The 21,932-nt window shown below is 42.0% G+C and overlaps 1 protein-coding gene across 9 annotated transcripts in view; it reads right to left on the reverse strand.

Annotated features, from left to right (window-relative positions):
• PATJ (PATJ crumbs cell polarity complex component) overlaps nt 1–21,932 on the reverse strand; it is a 424,767-nt gene that overhangs the window by 165,310 nt on the left and 237,525 nt on the right. For all 9 annotated transcript variants that reach the window (XM_054484672.2, XM_054484719.2, XM_054484700.2 and 6 more), the window contains one exon: nt 4,816–5,012. In XM_054484672.2, coding sequence (XP_054340647.1) covers nt 4,816–5,012 — 197 coding nt within the window. The remainder of the gene's footprint in view (nt 1–4,815; nt 5,013–21,932) is intronic.

Raw genomic sequence — 21,932 nt, forward strand, 5'->3', positions numbered from 1 at the left:
CTCTAGCGTAAGTCTCATTCCAGTCCACATGGTGATTATATGTTAATGCCTTTGGAAATTAATTCAGTAACCCTCTTACTAGCATGGAAGTAAAGGGCAAAGAAGCTGAGATTTAATCATATTGTCTTTTAGGGGCTTAATGTAAAATTTCTTTTGTATGTGAACCAAGCCATTGATCGACAGAATTTGCTGAATGCTTTTCCACTGTAATGGTGCAGTCCCGCTGCAACAAAACTGCTAGCAAATGTCACACCAAAAGTGTGTCATGGACAGGGCTCTCAAAGAGAAGCTGAGTTTCTGGCTTCAAAGAAGCCACAATGTATGCTCGACCTCTCTTTTTGCTATTTTCTATAAATTAGCCTCATCTAAGGGTCTGAAGGAATTAAGATCAAGTATAAATAAAAGGAGGCCGTGAGCAAAGCCATACCATAGAGACAAAACAATAATGATAAATAATATGTGCAGATAATGAAGTTATAAAAATAATCAAGACACTGAGCATTTTACTTCAATTGAGGGAGAGACGATAAAAATAAACAGTGTCGGGGGTAAAGCAACCACTCATGATTTGCTCTCAGAAACCCAATAGGTATAATCTAAAAGCCCACTTGCAAATGCTTCCCATATAACGCAGTATACTTCTACAATCTACTACACTGCAATGTCCAAAGAACAGCTATTATAACACTGGCTTTAGCTTTCTTTGTACTCATCATTAAATCAATTTCCTATACTCAGCTCAAAAGCACATTGGATTTGATATTATACTACATATAAATTCTTCACATATCATAGAGTAATAATTGAAAATTTTTCTGAGCTATAAAAAGAAAACAGGGAAATGGTTCTCACATGAATTTAATTCTCTATCATCTCTGACCTAAAGCCCAATGAGAAGATGGGTTATAAACGCTTAAGAATCCTGTATATGGGCTGGGCATGGTGGCTCACCCCTGTAATCCCAGCACTTTGGGAGGCTGAGGCAGGTAGATCACCTGAGGTCAGGAGTTTAAGACCAGCCTGACCAACATAGTGAAACCCCGTCTCTACTAAATACAAAAAATTAGCCAGGCATGGTGGCATGCACCTGTAATCCCAGCTACTTGGGAGGCTGAGGCAGGAGAATTGCTTGAACCTGGGAGGTGGAGGTTGCAGTGAGCCAAGATGGCGCCATTGCACTCCAGCCTGGGCAACAAGAGTGAGACTCTGTCTTGGGAAAAAAAAAAAAAAGAGTCCCATATATGCATTTTTCCATTCTCCCAGCTCTTCAGGATGTTGCATGGAGCCATCAAGGAATAAAAAGATGACTTCCCTATGGGACAGACTTTCAGAGACAAAGGCATTAATATAAATGAACTAAAAAGAACTGAGCTATACAACTTTGAAAAAAAATTATGAATAAAATCAAAATCATCTGAAATGTATTAAGGTATTGCTATGTACCAGATACTCTTATTAATTCCCACACTACCCTCTGAGGTTGATGCTGTACAACCACTAGACTGGAAGCTCTATGAGGGCAGGTATTATGTATTTTGTTCACCAATACAGAATCTACACTTTGTTCATACAGCACCTGCTATAAGACAGATGCGCAGTAAGATATTTGCTGAATGAATTAATTTATCCATTTGAAAAAGGAGGTAGCTGAGGCTTAGAGAAGATAAATAATTAGCCAAAGATACATGATGCCAGAATCTATATTCCAACATATTTTTATTCGTTATCTTTTTTTTTTTAAACTAGAGAATCTTTGTGGAGTGATGGGGAGTTAAGTTATTGGTATGTTTAATCTTTTTGCTCGTTCCATCTCTGAATGAAGATGAAATTGCTGAATTGCAATGAAAGGGCCAAATTCCGAAAGTCAAAGGAAAGCATAGGAGGAGTCCAATAAAGCAAAATGTTCTTATTTTTTATCCAGCAGAGTTCTTCCAGACTCTAGCTTAGCAAACAGATACCGGAAGTTTCTAAGGGAGTGGAAGTCTGTTTTAATTAATAGTTAACTATTCACCATGCTGTGCTATTGTGATATAATCAGAAATATATATTTGTTCTCTGCTTGCAGTTTCTGGCACAGAGCTCCTAAAACCCTTGTAATTTCCTGAGCAACAGGGGTGCTAGGTGTTAGGTACATCTCTTGTTTTAATATTTGGTCTCTGATCTGGGTTCCTGACACAGAGCTCCTAATCCCTTGGAATTCCTTGGGTGACAAGAGTGTCTTTTGTTCTAATGAGGCAACTCTTCGTGGGTTCTTGAACGGGAGATGATTACCAGAAGGACCAAACCATGGCTAAAAGCTTGGAATGTACAGTTCCGACCCTCAGGGAGAATGAGGTAATAATTGCTCATGCCTACATGATGAAGCCTTAATAAAAACCCCTGAACTATGGGGTTTGAAGAGCTCTCGGCTTGCTGAACATGTGGACCTGTCTGGTGGGTAGCACGCCCAGACAGGGCATGGAAACTCTGCCCTCCCCTTCACTTACACCTCTACCTGTATATCTATCTCATCATCTGGTTGTTCACCTGTATCTTCGTAACTTCCTTTATGACTAAATATAAGTAAATTGTTTCCCTGACTTCTGTGAGCCACCCTAGCAAATTAATCAAACCTGAGTTAGGGTTCATGGGAACTCCCAATTAAGAGCTGGTTGGTCAGAAGTTCAGGTCATAAGCGGGGATTGCAAACGGCCTCTAAAGTGGTGGGAGACAGTGTTGTGGGACTGAGCCCTTAACTTGTGGGACTGATGCTGTCTCCAGCTACCTAGTGTCAGAATTGAATTGAATCATAGGATACTCAATTGGCGTCAGCTGAAGAATTGCTTAGTATGTGGGGGGACAATCTTCACACATTTGATGTCAGTTGATGTTGTGCTGTCTAAGAGAAGGAAAACTCTTTACCTCTTACATACATTATGCTGAGCAACTTCTGAAATACAACCAATAACCAAAAGAATCGAGACAAGTTACAGTAGGTCTTCCAAGTCCAGTGCTTGCTGCCACATAAATAGTGCTGAATTTGGCAACAAGAGTGAAACTCCATCTCAAAAAAAAAAAAAAATGTCCCACGGGGAGCATAGTATACCTTAGTGGCTGTAACACAGGACTTGGAGTCTGGCAAGCCTGAGTTCTTAACCACACTTACTCATTTAGTTCTGCAATATTAGGTATGTTATTTACCCAGTTTCTAATCCATAAAATGGAGATAATAATAGTTGTTACCATAAAGGGTTCTTAAGAACACTGAATACAAATATGTACAATGCATATGCACAGTGCTAGTAATAACTGAGTGCATTGGCTCTAACTTTCATCATTTTTACTACCGCCATCACTTTTGTCTCATCGCTGAGGAAGTCTCTAAACATAAGCCAAAGGAAACAAACTGAGGCAATGAATAATATTGGTTACATAAAGTCACCTTTGACTTTATTTATGTAATGATTATGCTAGTCAGTGTTACTACCCAATGTGGGTCCCATCCATGATGCTATATTATAAAAGAACAAGAAAAGAAAAGTAATCCTGGAAGTGACTTCTTTGCAGAAACAGGTTTTAAGTGGGGAGAAGCAACCAGGGTTTGGAAGAAAGAGTTGATGGTGATGGTCTTCCTGTTGCACCTGGCCAGCTGTGGCAGTAGTTATTATTAGGCAAGTAAAATTATGGATGACTGTAAATTCTATTCTGAGTCAGAGTCTGAGGAGGAAATCGTAAAATGCAAAATCAGTAAGCCTTCATTTCAAGTAAGCAGTCTAACACTCAGTGTCTCCATGATTTAGCTCCCCTAAATGTCCTAAAGTTGGAACATTTTATCAAATAGGCCTTAAAGCACAATGGTTTACAAAGAACTACAAGTCAAACTGCCTGCCATTGAATCCTAACACCATCATTTACTTTGTGATCTCACCAGTAAAAGAGGTTGTTGTGTTTGGTGCCAGGTATATTTTAGCTGTTACCGTCATCATCATCATCATCATCATCATTATCATCATCATTATTGCATTTCTCATTTTGTAGTATAAATATCTTTTCACATCTGTTTTCTTCTTCTAGACTGTGAGCTATACTAATGAAGGAACTGGATGTATTCATCTCTTTTTCTGTTTCTGGTCCTAATAGACACTCAGAAGTGTTAGCTGAAAGAATGAGTGAATGAACAACCAAATGAGTATCAAACTAAGATAAGCTCAGAACAGATACCTTGAATTTAAGTGTAGAAGAATAAGAATAACCTTTTCAGATTATTAATGAAATTATCTGGAGTAATTAAAAGAGGATCAGTCATGTTCTTAGCTTCTCTTTTGTCTATTCTATTCCTAAAGAAAGAACCTATGTAGCCTTAACCCATATCCTGAACTTCACAGACATTAACTATTATTTTTGAGAAGTTCACAGGCTCTTGTTGGCTCTAACATCTTCCCCACTTTCCCCCGAAAAACTGAAGAACCACAACAGTTACATGTATGACTAATTTAAAACCCAAAGAGAATTTTGATAAATACTATCAAAATTAAGTTAATATATAAATTAATTTTGAATATTTAAAAATTGATATTAAAAACAGGTTTTAATATGTTTCCATGATATTTTACTGAAGAACTTCTAAAATATTCTGTGAGATTAGTTTTTACTTACGCAGCAAATAACATTTGCAAGCAACAGTTTGATTTCTGTTCTTGCTTTGAAAAATGATTTTAAGTAGGTGAAGGAAATATAATTTTACATTATTCTTCCCTTTCACCTCATTTTCCTATACAACATCCACTGCACCCGTCCACTTCACCAAAAGATAAGTTAAAAACATATGCTTCTCACCTCTAAGAGTTCATCTCCAATATGCATTCGTCCATCTGTGGCAGCAGGTCCTTCTGGGTTAATTCCCACCACAAATATGCTCATGCGTGATCGGTCTTTATTACCAGCAAGGCTGAGTCCAAGTCCATTCTTATCTTTTTCAAGTTCAATAATGTGCAGTTCTCCAGGCAGATCTGCGTATCTTTGTCTGATTTTTTCTATTAAAAGAATTTTTAAAAAATTAAATAGAGTAGCTTGATTTGTATTATTGAGATGTCAGCATTTCCCCATCCTTACTGTGATTTCTCAACTATGGTACCTTTTTTGTTTTTTAAGAGACAGAGTCTTGCTATATTGCGCAGACTGGAGTGCTGCAGTGGCTATTCACAGGTGTGACTACAGCACACTACAGCCTCCAACTCCTGGGCTCAAGTGATCCCCCTGCCTCAGCCTCCCAAGTAGCTGGAACTACTAGTATGTGGCACTGTGCCAAGCTCTATAATAGTTTATTTTTCAGATTGAAGGTACTTAAGGTCATGCATGGCCTTAGATGTAGGTTATAGTTAAAAATTATTTTATTTCCTCCTAAGAGGTTTAACTCACCCATAAGACCCTCTGATTGTTCAGGTTCACACTGGCCTAGACTTTCTGTGGACTCTTTTCTTACCTAAGTCAATCAACACAAAGTGGTAGAAACCATGGTCCCCTTCCTATCTGCCCCAATCCACTCGCACTAAAAAGGGAAGCAAAAATATTAACTGAGCACCAGATTTAAGGCAAGCAAAGTATTTGGTCTTAGAGATTTAACACTGAACAAAACAATCATGGTTTCTACTCTTAGGACTTATGGTCCAGTAGGAAAGAAAATCAACAATTCTAAATAATTACATTAATATATATTAATACAAAGGGTACCAAATAACACTGGGTTATGGGAGCAAAAGCAAGAGGAATTAAGGGTGTTGGTTTAGCTGTCTATTTGAATTCATTCCACAAATCTACCACTTACTCAATATCTACCAATGAATACATTGTTTTATCTCTATGAGGTTCCACTTCTTCATCTGTAAATTGTTACTATCCATTTCATGGATGTTGAGAAAATTAAACAACATACATGTTGAAGGGCTTAGCGGCTCATAGTTTATAGGTGTTCTATACTTCTCTTATTCCATCTTCTGTCTCACTTTGCTACCTCTATGTTAGGGTCAAAAGGACCTGTTTTAGGAGATGGCTGGCTATGTCTCACTTGTGTTGGTTCTGTGCAGCAAAACCACACTGACAAATCAGTGTAAGGATGGTACTGCTTTAAGCATGTGCTGTGCCCCACAGAGCACAAGATCAGGCTAGGTGTGCCACCACACTCAAAGGCTTCATGCCTACTACCATGGCTGGAAGCAATCATCTCATCAGCTTTTAAATAACAAATTAGTGGATTGCGACCCTCTTGGAACTCTAAATGCTCATTCTAATGCTTCACTTATATTACATTTGCTGTCCTTAGGAGGGAACCTTGCAAATTAAAAGCTCAAGTCAAATCATTTGTCTTAAGGTAGAGTGGGGAAGAAGACAGCCCAGTCCACTCTATCACTTTACCAGACTTAACAAACACTGCTTTATAAGTGAGTAGATAAATTTAAACTCGTAAAAATGACTTTATGCATAAATTTATAATAAAAGAATAAGGCACGAGGGGGCTTATTTTAGAATGAAAATAAATCTGCTTTACAAGAATTTTGAAGAGAATCTTAAAGAACTCTCACTGAACAAGGCTTGTTACTAATAATAATGAACACATTTAGCAAAATACAGTAAAATGAAGGACTTGCAAGATCACAAAACTGTTAACTATATAGGAAAAGAGTTAAGTCATATTAACATTGAAGTAAATAAATACAAGGCATTTTTGCCGGTCAGCAACCAAGAACAAGATGCTGTGTGGGTACTTGAATGAATAGAGACATGTAAGACATGCATTACAGTAAAGACGCTCACGCAGCATAATAGGAGAAATAAAGTTAACACAACAAATATTCAACAACTACAATTATTTTTAGAATTCCCAACCATTACGACTGCTGGTCACTGAATAAATACTAACTTATTAGTTAATTAGATCAGTGAATAAAATTAAATTAATTATGCTACCAATAATTGCTTTTATTTTATTTTATTTTTTGAGATGAAGTCTTGCTCTGTCACCCAGGCTGGAGAGCAGTGGTGCGATCTTGGGTCAGGGCAACCTCCACCTCCCAGGTTCAAGCGATTCTTGTGCCTCAGCCTCCCGAGTAGCTGGGATCACAGGAGTGCGCCACCACACCCAGCTAATTTTTTTATTTTTAGTAGAGACAGGGTTTCGCCACGCGGCCTAGGCTGGTCTCAAACTCCTGATTTCAGGTGATCTGCCTGCCTCGGCCTCTTATAGTGCTGGGATTACAGGTGTGAGCCACCATGCCTGGCCCCAGTAATTGCTTTTAGAATTCCAAGAATGGATATGGCTAGAAAAGATTTTTTGGAATTAGCAAAATTTAAGCAGAGTCTTGAGTAAGGTACGGAATTTGATTATATGAAGAAATATCTTGGTGGGTGAAATGGCAAGAGGAAAACGCAGTTGGGATGGGGAGGAGAACATGGGTAGCTGTTGGCTGCGAACTGGAAATTCTTTGGACTAGTGGGTGGGTGATCAGAAATAAGACTGAAAGGTTAATTGATAGGCTGTTTATAGCAATAATATTCCATTTTAGGGGTTCTGCAGAGGTGCCATAGAGTCCCCCAGGGATGGGGGGTTGAGAGGAGGCTCCATTTAAGACCTTTTCTCCCAGATTCAACCAGAATACTTATGCTCTCATCTGCTTTGTTTATTGGACTTACAGGATAAGACGGTTAAGAAATGATATCACAGTTAAGAAAACAACATGAAACACCAATTTTAACACACCTCTCTCAGAAAGTAATAAGGCATCTTTTTTTTAAAAAAAAGATGTTGATAACTTTAACAAGACAATACACTCAGTAGATATAAGAGAACTCTACAACTGACAGACACAAAATGCACATTTTTTGCAACTCACACACAGAACAAGTACAGAAACAGACTGCATATTGGGCCATAAAAGAAACTTCAATAGCTCTCAAAGACTCAATATTACACAGGCTGTGTTCTTGAAATATAGTGCAATAAAACAAAAAAATTATAAATTAACAATAAAAAGATAACTTTAAAAACCTCAGGTGTTTAGAAATAAATTAATATTAGTAAAAAACCCAAGATCTTAAACAGAAAATTAAGAAATACAGTATTCACAATTGAAGAAAAATTATAATTCTAGATGTCAAACTTGAGAGACACAGCTAAAGAAGAACTTAGAAGGCAATTTTATAATTTTGAAGAATTTACCAGAGAACAAGAAAAGTTAAAAAAAAAAAAAGCATTATAACTAAGAAATTGGAAAAATACATAGCAAACGCAAAGAAATAAGAAGACAGAAAATAGCAAAAGATAAGGGCATCTACTAATGAATGAATATAGAACTATTACCAACAAACAAAACAAAATAAAAATGCATTCTGAAGTTCAGTGAAATTAAAACCTACTTCTTAGAAAACATTAAGAAGATAGGCTCTTTAAAAACTTAACGAGAAAAAATAGGTGATGAAAATAAATTACAAAGCTGGATACAGTGGCTCATGCTTATAATCCCAGCATTTTGGGAGGACTGCTTGAGCCCAGGAGTTTGAGACAAGCCTGGGCAACATAGCGAGACCCTGTTTGTACAAAAAATTTAAAAAGTTAGCCCGGCATAGTGGCACACGCCTATAATTTTGGCTGCTCTGGAGGTTGAGGTGGGAGGATCATTAAGTCCAGGAGTTCAAGGCTACACTGAGCCATGACTGCACTACTGCACTTTAGCCTGGGCTACAGAGTAAGACCCCCATCTCTAAAAATAAATAAATAAAAATAAATTACAGAACTAAAAGAGAAAAATAACTGCAGACAGATTTTTTTAAATAAAATTATGGCCCGTACATCAATACGAACTATAAGTTGGTACATTTTAAAATCTATATGATGTAGATACATTTCTCAAAAAAATTAAAACACAATATTTAGTGCAAGAATAAATGTAAAACTGTAATGAACTACTAGCTATTAAAGACACTGAAATGAGGCTGGGCATGGTGTCTCATGCCTGCGATCCCAGCACTTTGGGAGGCTGAAGCATCACACATTCTTGTGGCAGAATAGAAAGGGTAAGGGTTAGGGTCACAATTAAGTTCAAACACAAGCTGAGGCACTTAACATCTCTGATTCCTTGGACCAATTACTAAACCTCTATGAACCCAGATTTCTTATGTAAAATGGGGTTGCTACCTTAAAAGTGGATGTTTCCTAAAAATGCCTGGGAGATAGGAGTCCAAATAATGTTAGGGGAAACAAAATCTCATGATTTTTGTTTCCATGATATAGTTACATTGAGTTTTAAAGTTAGTCTTAAGTTGGTGACCAAGCTGCTCTTTTCTACTTAACTTTTTGTTTGTTTTAAGAAAAATGGAGACTTAAGGAAGAAAGAAGTTTTCCCCATGACGGCATGAAGAAAAGCCACACAGCCCTCTGGTGGGAACCATTAGAGGAAGGGACTAACATTGTTCTCCCCTGATTCTCTTCTTTGAGGCAGGGAGAAGACCCTGGAACATCTGCAGGTGCAGAGAAATGCCACCACTGGATCAAGTGTTTGTCCTGCGATATGGAGACCACCGAAACAGCTTTACAATTGTGTGCTAGTCAAGTGTAGAGTCAAAACCCTTTCTGCAGTTTCTGTTTGAGAAAACAAAAAAGTTCTGGAGATGGATGGTTGTACAATGTGAATGTATTTAACATTGAACAATACACTTAAAGATAGTAAAATAGTAAATGTTGTTATGTATATTTTACCACAATTTAAAAAAGACCCCTATCAGTGGCTTAAAAGACCCTCAAAAAATTGGTTCCCTTATCAATATCCCACTGAGGGACTAAGTTATAGATTTATTATTCTGACTTCTTTTTTTTTTTTGAGTCAGAGTCTTGCTCTGTCGCCAGGCTGGAGTACAGTGGCGCGATTTCGGTTCACTGCAACCTCCGCCTTCCGGGTTCAAGCGATTCTCCTGCCTCAGCCTCCTGAGTAGCTGGGACTATAGGCATGCGCCACCACGCCCAGCTAACTTTTGTAGTTTTAGTAGAGATGGGGTTTCACCATGTTGGCCAAGATGGTCTCCATCTCTTGACCTTGTGATCCGCCCACGTTGGCCTCCCAAAGTGCTGGGATTATAGGCGTGAGCCACCATGCCTGGCCAAAACCAGCAGCTATATTTTTCTAGTCAATGCTTTTTTGTGACCCTACTATAATCCTACTTATTCAATGAATTACTATGAATTGAATCCAAATTCAGGCCAGGCTTGTGATACAAAGGGAATACAATGCTGAATTTGTTTTCAAGGACCTCAAAATCTATCACTGGAGACAAGCACGCATATGACTAGTTATAATTCAGAGAGATAAGAGCATTGAGAAAAATACCAGCAGCTGAAGTTACCCACTTATTTTAGTGTGTTGTCAGGAAAAACAACTAATATCTGCAAACTATACTGAATAGTATAGATGTTCTAGCCAATTCTCAACCCACTGGTCAGCTACACTTTCTACTGTGTCATGCCAAGGCCTCGTTTTGGTTGACATTTCCAATAATCCTGCATCTATTCTGTTCTGACTTTATTTGCCTAAATGCTAACAGATGAGTTATTCAGCTTCCTTAATTTCTTTTTATTGTTTTCTGTTTTGTGGGAGAATGAAATAAGCTCAACAGAATAAAGCTCAGCAAAAAAATCCCAACCCTGAAACATTAAAGAACTAGGTATACTTAGGCCGAGCGCAGTGGCTCATGCCTGTAATCCCAGCACTTTGGGAGGCTGAGGCGGGCAGATCACTAGTGAGGTCAGGGGTTTGAGACCAGCCTGGCCAATATAGTGAAACCCTGTCTCTACTAAAAATACAAAAATTAGATGGCATGGTGACACATGCCTGTAATCCCAGCTAATCGGGAGGCTAAGGCAGGAGAATCACTTGAACCCAGGAGGGGGAGGTTGCAGTGAGCCGAGATCGCACCTCTGCACTCTAGCCTGGGTGACAGAGCAAGACTCTGCCTCAAAAGAATAAAAAAAAAAAAAATAATTGAGTGTATTTCATAGTTATACAATTTTATTAATAATTTTTGGGGGCCAGGTGCATAATCCCAGCATTTTGGAAGGCAGAAAGATTGCTTAAGGGCAGGAATTCAAGACTAGCCTGGGCAATACAGCAAGACTCCATCTCTACAAAAAATTAAAACATCAGCCAGGCATGAGGGTGGACACCTGTAGTCCCAGCTACTTGGGAGGCTGAGGTGAGAAGACTGCTTGAGCCCAGGAGGCTGAGGCTGCACTGAGCCACAATCACGCCACTGCACTCCAGCCTGGGTGACAGAGCAAGACCCTGGTCCTAGCTGAAAAGTATCTTTTTAGATTCCTTATTTCCTTCGACTTCCCTCCCCTAGAATATAAACTCCATGAGTTCCTTGTCCACCCAACTCTCTGCAGTCTTCTGTACCCACAACAGTGTCTGGCATATATTAGATAGTCCATCTAAACCTACTGAAAACAGAAATGAGTGATTTTGAAGATCCTCTTCAATTGCTAGGACACACTGTTCTGACACTGCCCCAAACAATGCTATATAAAAGTGATAGGAAATCTAAAAGCTTTAGACATATACAATTTTTTTCTCAAAGACAATTATTCCTTCAGTTAAAAGAAATAAAAGTTTCCTCTTTAGAGCTGTATTCAAAATTAAAATCCATTAGTACTACTAGAAAAACAAATTACTATGTGCACATTATCTTTTAAAACCCACTTTATCAAGCTGAAGAAACTTGATAAGCAAAAAGATTTACAGGTAATCATTTTTTTCAGTGCCTCATAAAACAGAAAGCATAATAATAAGATAATAAAAGTGCCAAATACTCTGTAATACATATACTTCCGTTGAATTTTTATTAACATTTTCAGGCCTCAGAATTTGGGTTATCCTACGACTTTTATTTAGACTCATAGTTAGATGGAGTTTAAAAGATGACAGGTCCAGCCCTTCAGATACATCAATTGCTATGTTTTCACCATATCATGAAATCAGAGACTTTTAATTCAGGCAAAATGAACTAAGAAATCATGGACCTTCTCTTACAGTCACCCTCCCTTACTTTCAGACTCCATTTGATAAAGAAATAAGACCAAAGAATGAAAATCTCATATAAGGTTATGAAGCTAATTTACGGGTAGAAACTATAGACTAAAGAGGTAAAGAGTATTCTTTTATTAGGTTGGTACAAAAGTAATTGTGATTTTTGCCAATAAAAGTAATGAAAAAAACCACAATGACTTCTGCACCAACCTAATACTTGAAGCCAATGAAGTTCTCCCTTCAAATTAAGAAACAGAAAAAACAAAGAACCCATCCTTTGTTGCCACACAAAAATACACACCACACACACATAAATTACGTCAGTACCAGCTTTTGGCAACAAAATATGAAAAGTGTTAAAAAGTCTTCTAGCATATAGTTCAATTTTTTTCTCTAACAAATCATGTATAAAATTCTCCAATATCATTTTAAAGGAAAGATAAAATGACTTCAAATTTCTCCCTCAGTTTTAAGAAGCTATCGTCAGAATCCTCACATGGTCATAATACCTCCTTATATGAAAGAAACATTTCACAGTTCACTGTGTCATCGATTCTTCCCCACACCTTCATAAATGCCTCCATTTGCGGATGAATTGACTGATACTCGGAGAACTGAGGTGACCTGGCCAATGTCAGGGTCACTTCTGCTGAATCCAAGTGCTGTGACCTGTTCATCACACCACAGCTATCTCTTCAACTGGTAGACATTTTAGGTAATAAGTTCCCTTCAGAGCTGAAACAATGGTTCCCAGGCCTATCTCCCTAGATTATTTGTCAGGCTTAGATTTATTGCTATTGTCAGGATTCAGAACACAATACCCTAAATTGTAGCACCTTAGCAGACTGAGTATTTTACACTGCAGGAAACTGAGAAAACCACAGAAGCAGGATTATGTGTTCTGACCTTCTCTTACCCCCTTCTCCTGAAGTGGGCCACAGAAACTAGAAAGCCCCCTGCCCCCACTTCCCAGAAGCAGGCCACAAAACCTAAGAAGGTCACTCTCTGACCTCCCTCCCTTCTCCCCTGCAAATGTGTATGTGACAGGTGTCCTGCCCTATACTCAGAGGAAGGGAATGGCATACAGAGATGCACAAGAATCGCAACAAGGCTGAGGCTCATGCCTGATACCCCAGCACTTTGGGAGGCCAAGGCAGGTGGATCACCTGAGGAGGAGTTTGAGAGCAGCCTGGCCAACATGGTGAAACCCTGTCTCTACTAAAAATACAAAATTAGCTGGATGTGGTGGCACATGCCTGTAGTCCCAGCTACTCGGGAGGCTGAGGCAGGAGAATCGCTTGAACGTGGGAGGTGGAGCTTGCATTGAGCCGAGATTGTGTCACTGCACTCCAACCTGGGCGACAGAGTGAGACTCCGTCTCAAAAAAAAAAAAAAAATCACAACAAATAGGCTTTCCTGAGTTCCCCCCAATTTCATGCCACTAGATCATACCCTTTTGTCCTCCAGTCATACTTCTGCAGGACTGTCCATAAAAACACAGTTTTCCCTGGGTCTTTGGGTCTTTCTTTCTGAAGGCTCCTGTGTTGTATAAAATTTTGGATAAACAAATTTGTTATGCTTTTCTCTTGTTAATCTGCTTTTCGTTATAAGGGTCTCAGCCATGAACCTTGCAGTGGGTGAGGAAAAAATAATACTTTCTCCCCCATACTACCTAAAATATCACCCTTGGCACTTATAAAACAGAACCATGACTGGGCCCCACAAGCTGAGATTCTGAGCCAGGTTGTCTGGGGTAAGGTTTAGGAATCTGTGTAACAAGGTGCTCAGGTGCTTCTCATGGGCCACTAGGTTCGTAAACTACAGATGAATCTCTCATGCAGTGCACTCATTTCTTTCCAGGAAAAACATGTTGATGATGACAGTCAACAAAAGTTCACAGAGACCAAATTTAAGGCAGCCTTTAAATAGGCCCTTCGCAAGACTAATCTAACATGGACACTATCTCTGTCTCCACAGTCAGGCTTTAGGATTAAATAAAAGGTCTATTTTGATGGCGTAACAGATTTCCCTTCCTCTCGGCCTCCTAGGCTGCCTCCCTCCATCCAAAATCTCTGGGGTTTCCTGTAATCTCTGTGACAATTGCTTTTCTTTAGTAAGTACAACAAAAGCTGAACCTAGAATTTCAAGGGGAGAAGGAAAAATGATTTGGTTTTTGAAACTGACTTGGTTTTTCATTTTTAAAAAATCAAGACACTGCAATGCCAGTTTAGTTTTTAATTCAAAACTTAAGAGAGAAATGGTAGCACTCCTCCTGTGCATGGCTGAGTCAGCACAAACTGTTGTGCAGTATCAGACATGTGGCTCCACCGCAGGGAACCCCGCATGGCCTGGCATTTGCTCTAAGGGCTGCTGGGAGTCGTTGCCACAGCAACCAATGGGGTGAGAAAAGGATAAGTGGAAAGAAAATGTATAGAGAATGATTTTCTTAAAATTTACTAATTTCAATTTCACTGAAAATACATGATTTTAAAGAGGTGGAGTAAAGAGTATTCTTTTACTTGAAGCCAGTGAAGTTCTCTCTTAATATTAAGAAAGAAAAACACCAAAGAACCCATACTTTGTTTACTATATGAAAATGCACACCACACACACACACACACACACACACACACACACACAAATTATATAAGTACTAGCTTTTGGCAACAAAATATCAAAAGTGTTGTAATGATCTAGAATCTTCCACATCTGGTATTTCTGGGAAATATTTGTAAAAGCAACAACCATCTTTATATAGACTTTTGCTGATTTTATTTTTTATTTTTTATTTTTTTTGAGACAGGGTCTCATTCTGTTGACCAGGCTAGAGTTCAGTGGCACAATCATGGCTCACTGCAGCCCCAACCTCCCAGGCTCAAGCAATCCTCCAGCCTCAGCCTCCTGAATAGCTGGGACTACAGGCATGTGCCTCTATGCTCAGCTGTTTTCAATGACTTTTGATGGGATTCAGTACACCCTACGTAACAATATGGCATCTTGGCATTTGAGAAAACAGCAGAGACAGGAAGGTAACTCCCACTCCTCCCACCCCTTCTCCCCTGAAGCAGGTCATAAAACCTAAAAAGGATTTCTCTGATCTTCCCCTGAAGCAGGTGATAAGACCTTCATTACAGAGGTGCCCCGCCCATACCCAGAGGAAGGGAGCATCCTTATCTCTGAAGACACAGGGACACAGAGAAGAATCTAAGCAATAGACCTTAGTAAGTTCCTCCTAGTTCGTCACCATTAGATCATGCCTCCTTTGTCCAACCTTACCACTCCATGGCTATTTACTTCTTTGGTTTAAACCTAGCATAAAAACCACACAGGTTTGTTTCCTTGGGACTTCATTTCCTTATGAAGTCTCCTGTGTATATTAAATAAATGTGTATGCTCTTCTTTTGCTAATCTTTTTTTTTTTTTTCTTTTGAGATGGAGTCTCCCTCTGTCGCCAGGCTGGAGTGCAGTGGCGTGATCTCGGCTCACTGCAATTTCCGCCTCCCGAGTTCAAGCCACTATCCTGCCTCAGCCTCCTGAGTAGCTGGGATTACAGGCGCACACCAACACATCCAGCTAATTTTTGTATTTTTAGTAGAGACAGAGTTTTACCATGTTGGACGGGATGGTCTCAATCTCCTGACCTCGTGATCCGCCCACCTTGGCCTCCCGAAGTGCTGGGATTACAGGCCTGAGCCACCGCACCTGACCTAATCTGTCTTTTGTTGTTATAAAGCCCTCAGCCATTAACCTAAGATGGGAAGATATTTCTCTTCCCCTCCACTTACGCAGTGTGTTAGTCAAGTGGCTGTAGTTCTTTTTTCAAATAACCTAGATGCCCTCCCATTTCTAAATAAAAATCAGAGATGAGTAGATAAGTAAACTATTTCTTTTGGCACCAGGCTTTATTCAAGTATCCCTGAATGAACATCAGACTAGAATCTCTGAGAAAGAACAGTCTCTTGATGCAGCTGAACACTCATGCTTGTTTTAAACATGGATTTTCTAGCCCCAGGACAATGTTATCTGAAGAAAGGAATCCCAAGTTGCTCATAATTCTCTATCAAAGCGTCCATGCCTTTTTCTTGTCCAAGAAAGCCAATAACATTTCTCCATTACTGTCACAGTATGTTTTCCTATCATCATAGGGTATTAGGTGTTGCTAAGTAACAGAGCCTTTCTCCCAAGAAAGAAACTTAATTCAACTCACCGCCCAGTATTTTAATAGCAAATGTTCAACACACTGGAATAATGACTCAACACAATTTCAGAAACATTTAGTTATCTGGTCTGTTTCCAAATAACAAAGAATAATATAATACAGAGAAAACATTTTAAAACACTCTTCTATACATCAAATATAACAATTCCACTTAAAAAAAATCAGGTAGAATAAACATCTCAATCTAATTTTTCTTATGCACTAACCAACTTCTAATTCTCTGAGTTAGTACTTTCAGATTTAAGAAGTAAAAATATATAAAAGAAACTGTAACTTATCAGAAGAAACAGCATAGGCTGGGCGCAGTGGCTCATGCCTGTAATCCCAGCACTTTGGGAGGCCGAGGCGGGCAGATCACCTGAGGTTGGGAGTTTGAGACCAGCCTGACCAACACGGAGAAACCCCGTCTCTACTAAAAATACAAAATTAGCTGGGCATGGTGGCATATGCCTTTAATCCCAGCTACTAGGAAGGCTGAGGCAGAAGAATCGCTTGAACCTAGGAGACAGAGGTTGCAGTGAGCCAAGATCGCACCATTGCACTCCAGCCTAGGCAACAAGAGCGAAAAACTCTGTCAAAAAAAAGAAAGAAGAAAGAATAAAGAAAGGAAGGAAGGAAGGAAGGAGGGAGGGAGGAAGGAAGGAAGGAAGGAAGATATGAAGATGAATGGCCAAACAAGTAGAGAAAATGTCTCTTCCTGTAAGAGATGAACAACATCAACCATAAACAAATATAGAAAATAACAAAATGATGACTTTCAGAGAAGAGAGAAGAAACAGTGAATCAGAGGAGGCACAAAGTGACTTCTGGGTATTAGTAATGTTTTATTTCATTACCTGGATGGTGGTTACATGGAAATATGTTCTTTGTGAAAATACAGCAAACTATAGCACAGTTTTCTGTTTGTATGTATTTCAATCAACATATTTTTATTAAAAAAATTTTTTTAAGGTTTTTTTTTTTGAGTCTTACTATGTTGCCCAGGCTAGAGTACACTGGCTATTCACAGAGGCCCCATCAAAGTGTAGTAAGCCTCAAACTCCTGGCCTCAGGGATCCTCCTGCCTCAGCCTCCTGCATAGCTGTGGGACTACAGGTGTTCACCACAGCACCCAGCTAATAAATTTCTTTTTTAAAAAGAGATGTAAAATACTGTAATGCCAGCCGGCACAGTGGATCATACCTGTAATCAGTGTTTTGGTTGAATCTGGGAGAAAAAGTCTTAAATGGAGTCCCCCACTCAACCCCTCATTCCTGGGGGGACTCTAGGACGTCTCTACAAAACACCTAAATTGGAATATTATTGCTGTAAACAACCCATCAATTAACCTTTTTAATCTTCTTTTTAAATTTCTGCTATTATTTCCTTTTTCTTACACTGGGAAAGATGAATTAACCTTTTAAACCTTCTACCTTATTTCTTATCACCTATCCACTAATCCAAAAAATTTCCAGTTTGGGCTGGGCACAGTGGCTCACGCCTGTAATCCCAGTACTTTGGGAGGCTGAGGTGGGCCAATTACTTGAGGCTAGGAGTTCGAGATCAGCCTGGCCAACATGGCAAAGCCCCATCTCTACTACAAATACAAAAAAATTAGCTGGGTGTGGTGGCACACGCCTGTAATCCCAGCTCTGCGGGTGGCTGAGGTTGGAGAATCCCTTGAGCCTGGGAGGTGGAGGATGTAGTGAACCATCATCACATCACTACACTCCAGCCCGAGCAACAGAGTGAGACCCCATCTCTAAAAAAACAAGCAAACAAACAAAAAATACTATTATGTGAGGACCTTGTTTGAATCTGATTTGAACAAGCCAATTGTAAAAATATATTTTGAGACAATAATTTTTTTTTTATGAAGTATTTATTGATCATTCTTGGGTGTTTCTCAGAGAGGGGGATATGGGAGGGTCATAGGATAATAGTGGAGAGAAGGTCAGCAGATAAACACATGAACAAAGGTCTCTGGTTTTCCTAGGCAGAGGTCCCTGCGGCCTTCTGCAGTGTTTGTGCCCCTGGGTACTTGAGATTAGGGAGTGGTGATGACTCTTAAAGAGCATGCTGCCTTCAAGCATCTGTTTAACAAAGCACATCTTGCACCGCCCTTAATCCATTTAACCCTGAGTTGACACAGCACATGTTTCAGAGAGCACGGGGCTGGGGGAAAGGCCATAGATCAACAGCATCCCAAGGCAGAAGAATTTCTCCTAGTCAGAACAAAATGGAGTCTCCTATGCCCACCTCTTTCTACACAGACACAGCAACAATCTGATCTCTCCTTCCTTTCCCCACACTTCCCCCCCTTCTTTTCAACAAAACCGCCATCGTCCTCATGGCCCGCTCCCGATGCTCGCTGTCTCTTCGGAGCTGTTGGGTACACCTCCCAGACGGGGCGGCCGGGCAGAGGCGCTCCTCACCTCCCAGACGGGGCGGCCAGGCAGAGGCGCTCCTCACTTCCTCCCAGACGGGGCGGCCGGGCAGAGGCGCTCCTCACCTCCCAGACGGGGTGGCCAGGCAGAGGTGCTCCTCACTTCCTCCCAGACGGGGTGGCGGCCAGGCAGAGGCACTCCTCACTTCCCAGACGGGGCGGCCGGGCAGAGGGGCTCCTCACTTCCCAGACGGGGTGGCGGCCGGGAAGAGGCACTCCTCACCTCCCAGACGGGCCGCCGGGCAGAGGCGCTCCTCACTTCCCAGACGGGGCAGCCGGGCAGAGGTGCTCCTCACTTCCCAGACGGGGTGGCGGCCAGGAAGAGGCACTCCTCACCTCCCAGACGGGCCGCCGGGCAGAGGCGCTCCTCACTTCCCAGACGGGGTGGCCAGGCAGAGGCGCTCCTCACTTCCCATACAGGGTGGCGGCCGGGCAGAGGCGCTCCTCACCTCCCAGACGGGGTGGCCAGGCAGAGGCGCTCCTCACTTCCTCCCAGACGGGGTGGCGGCCGGGCAGAGGCGCTCCTCACTTCCCAGATGGGGCAGCCGGGCAGAGGCGCTCCTCACTTCCTCCCAGACGGGGTGGCGGCCGGGCAGAGGCACTCCTCACCTCCCAGACGGGGTGGCCAGGCAGAGGCGCTCCTCACTTCCTCCCAGATGGGGTGGCGGCCGGGCAGAGGCGTTCCTCACTTCCCAGATGGGGCAGCCGGGCAGAGGCGCTCCTCACTTCCTCCCAGACGGGGTGGCGGCCGGGCAGAGGCACTCCTCACCTCCCAGACGGGGTGGCCAGGCAGAGGCGCTCCTCACTTCCTCCCAGACGGGGTGGCGGCCGGGCAGAGGCACTCCTCACCTCCCAGACGGGCCGCCGGGCAGAGGCGCTCCTCACTTCCCAGACGGGGCAGCCGGGCAGAGGTGCTCCTCACTTCCCAGACGGGGTGGCGGCCGGGCAGAGGCTCTCCTCATCTCCCAGACGGGGCTGCCGGGCAGAGGTGCTCCTCACTTCCCAGACGTTGGGCGACTGGGCAGAGGCGCTCCTCACTTCCCAGACGGGGCAGCCGGGCAGAGGCGCTCCTCACATCCCAGACGATGGGCGGCCGGGCAGAGACGTTCCCCACTTCCTATACGGGATGGCCGCCCGGCAGAGGCGCTTCTCACTTCCCAGATGGGGCGGCCGGGCAGAGGGGCTCCTCACATCCCAGACGATGGGCGGCCAGGCAGAGACGCTCCTCACTTCCTAGACGGGGTGGCGGCGTGGCAGAGGCTGTAATCTTAGCACTTTAAGAGGCCAAGGCAGGAGGCTGGTAGGTGGAGGTTGTAGCGAGCCGAGATCACGCCACTGCACTCCAGCCTGAGCACCATTGAGCACTGAGTGAGCCGGACTCCGTCTGCAATCCCAGCACCTCGGGAGGCCGAGGCAGGCAGATCACTCGAGGCCAGGAGCTGGAGACCAGCCCGGTCAACACAGCGAAACCCCGTCTCCACCAAAAATACAAAAACCATTGAGGCGTGGCAGCGCCCGCCTGCAATCCCAGGCACTCGGCAGGCCGAGGCAGGAGAGTCACAGGAGCCCGAGGCAGGGAGGTTGCAGCCAGCCGAGATCACGGCAGTACAGTCCAGCTTCGGCAACAGAGGGAGACCGAAAAAAGAAGGAGAGGGAGACCGAAGAAAGGGGAGAGGGAGACGGAGAGGGAGAGGGAGAGGGAGGGGGAGGGGGAGGGGGAGGGAGACCGGAGAGGGAGAGGGAGAGGGAGACCAGAGAGGGAGAGGGAGAGGGAAACCAGAGAGGAAGAGGGAGGGAGAGGGAGACCGGAGAGGGGGAGGGCGACAATAAATTTAATTACAGATTATATATTAGAAAAACCAAAAAATTATGATGTTAGGAAAATTAATGGTATTGTAGTTATATGTTTAAGAGATGCATGTGTATGAATAAAATGACATAGTGTCTGGGGATAATTTGAAAATATTTCAGTAAAGAAAAATAAAAGAAAATATAAGGAATAGGTGAAATGAGTATAGTAAAATCTTGGTAATTACTGAATCTGGGAGAATATATGGGAGAATTTGCTGACTATTCATGTTGGTAAATGTTTGAAAATTTTCACAACTAAAAGAACAAAACAAGTCTGGGCACATTGGCGCATGCCTGTAATCCCAGCACTTTGGGAAGCTGAGGCAGGTGGATTACCTGAGGTCAGAAGCTCGAGACCAGCCTGGCCAAGATGGAGAAACCCCATGTCTACTAAAAATACAAAAATTAGCCAGGCGTGATGGGTGGGTGCCTGTAATCCCATCTACTTGGGAGGCTGAGGCAGGAGAATCACTTAAACCCGAGAGGCGGAGGTTGCAGTGAGCCGAGATTGTGCCATTGCACTGCAGCCTGGGTGACAAGAGCAAGACTCCATCTCAATGAAAAAAAAAAAAACCCTCATAACAATGCTATAAGTATAACCATCCCATCTTACAGATAATGAAGCTGAGGCCAGTGGAGGTTATGGAACTTGCCTAAACTCGAAGTAATTGGTAAGATTTGCATTTTAGGTTTGGGTCTGTCTCACTTCAAATCCTGTGTGTTTACCCATCAGCACAAAGAAAATAAAGAAGCACATTACGTTCACATCTGCTAGAGTAGCAGAAGGAAAGCCTAAAACCTTCCTCAGCCCTTTTGGAATTGACAATTTAAGGCGAGACATGGAACACATATAGGCAATCCCCAGAGCTGAGCCTTAGGAAGCGTGGCTGCAGCACACATAGGATGACTTGAAGAGGGGACAAAGAGACAGGAAGACCAAGCATAACTATAAAAGTAGACTTGTGCAGAAAAAATTAGAGGCAAAATTAGCATGTGGTAATAGAAAATAATTTGAAAGCCAACAGGCTTTGGAACTCTTTGGAAGTCCAAAGTAAAGGAAGCTGAAGGCTAACAAGCAAGCTGTTATCTGATCCTTAGAGGCATGGAGTGAAACACAAGCAGGTGAGAATCTACTTTGGGCTGATTTATGGTATCCACAGACAGCTGCAGCTGAATGTGGCTTGGGGCTCAGGAATGAAGGAGACGATAAGCCTGAAACTGCTGCTAGGACCAAGTGGACAGAGGTTATAAACATCTGGACCAGGCAGAGATGCTGAAATGCTTTGAACAGTGTTTGGAGATGAATTACCACTCAACAGTGGGAAGGAGGGCTGACAGGGCAAGAATAGGAAAGCTGACCATTTAGGAGGATATTACCATGTATCCAACA

The sequence above is a fragment of the Pongo pygmaeus genome, chromosome 1 (genome assembly GCF_028885625.2).
Source record: "Pongo pygmaeus isolate AG05252 chromosome 1, NHGRI_mPonPyg2-v2.0_pri, whole genome shotgun sequence".
In the NCBI taxonomy this organism is placed as follows: Eukaryota; Metazoa; Chordata; class Mammalia; order Primates; family Hominidae; genus Pongo; species Pongo pygmaeus.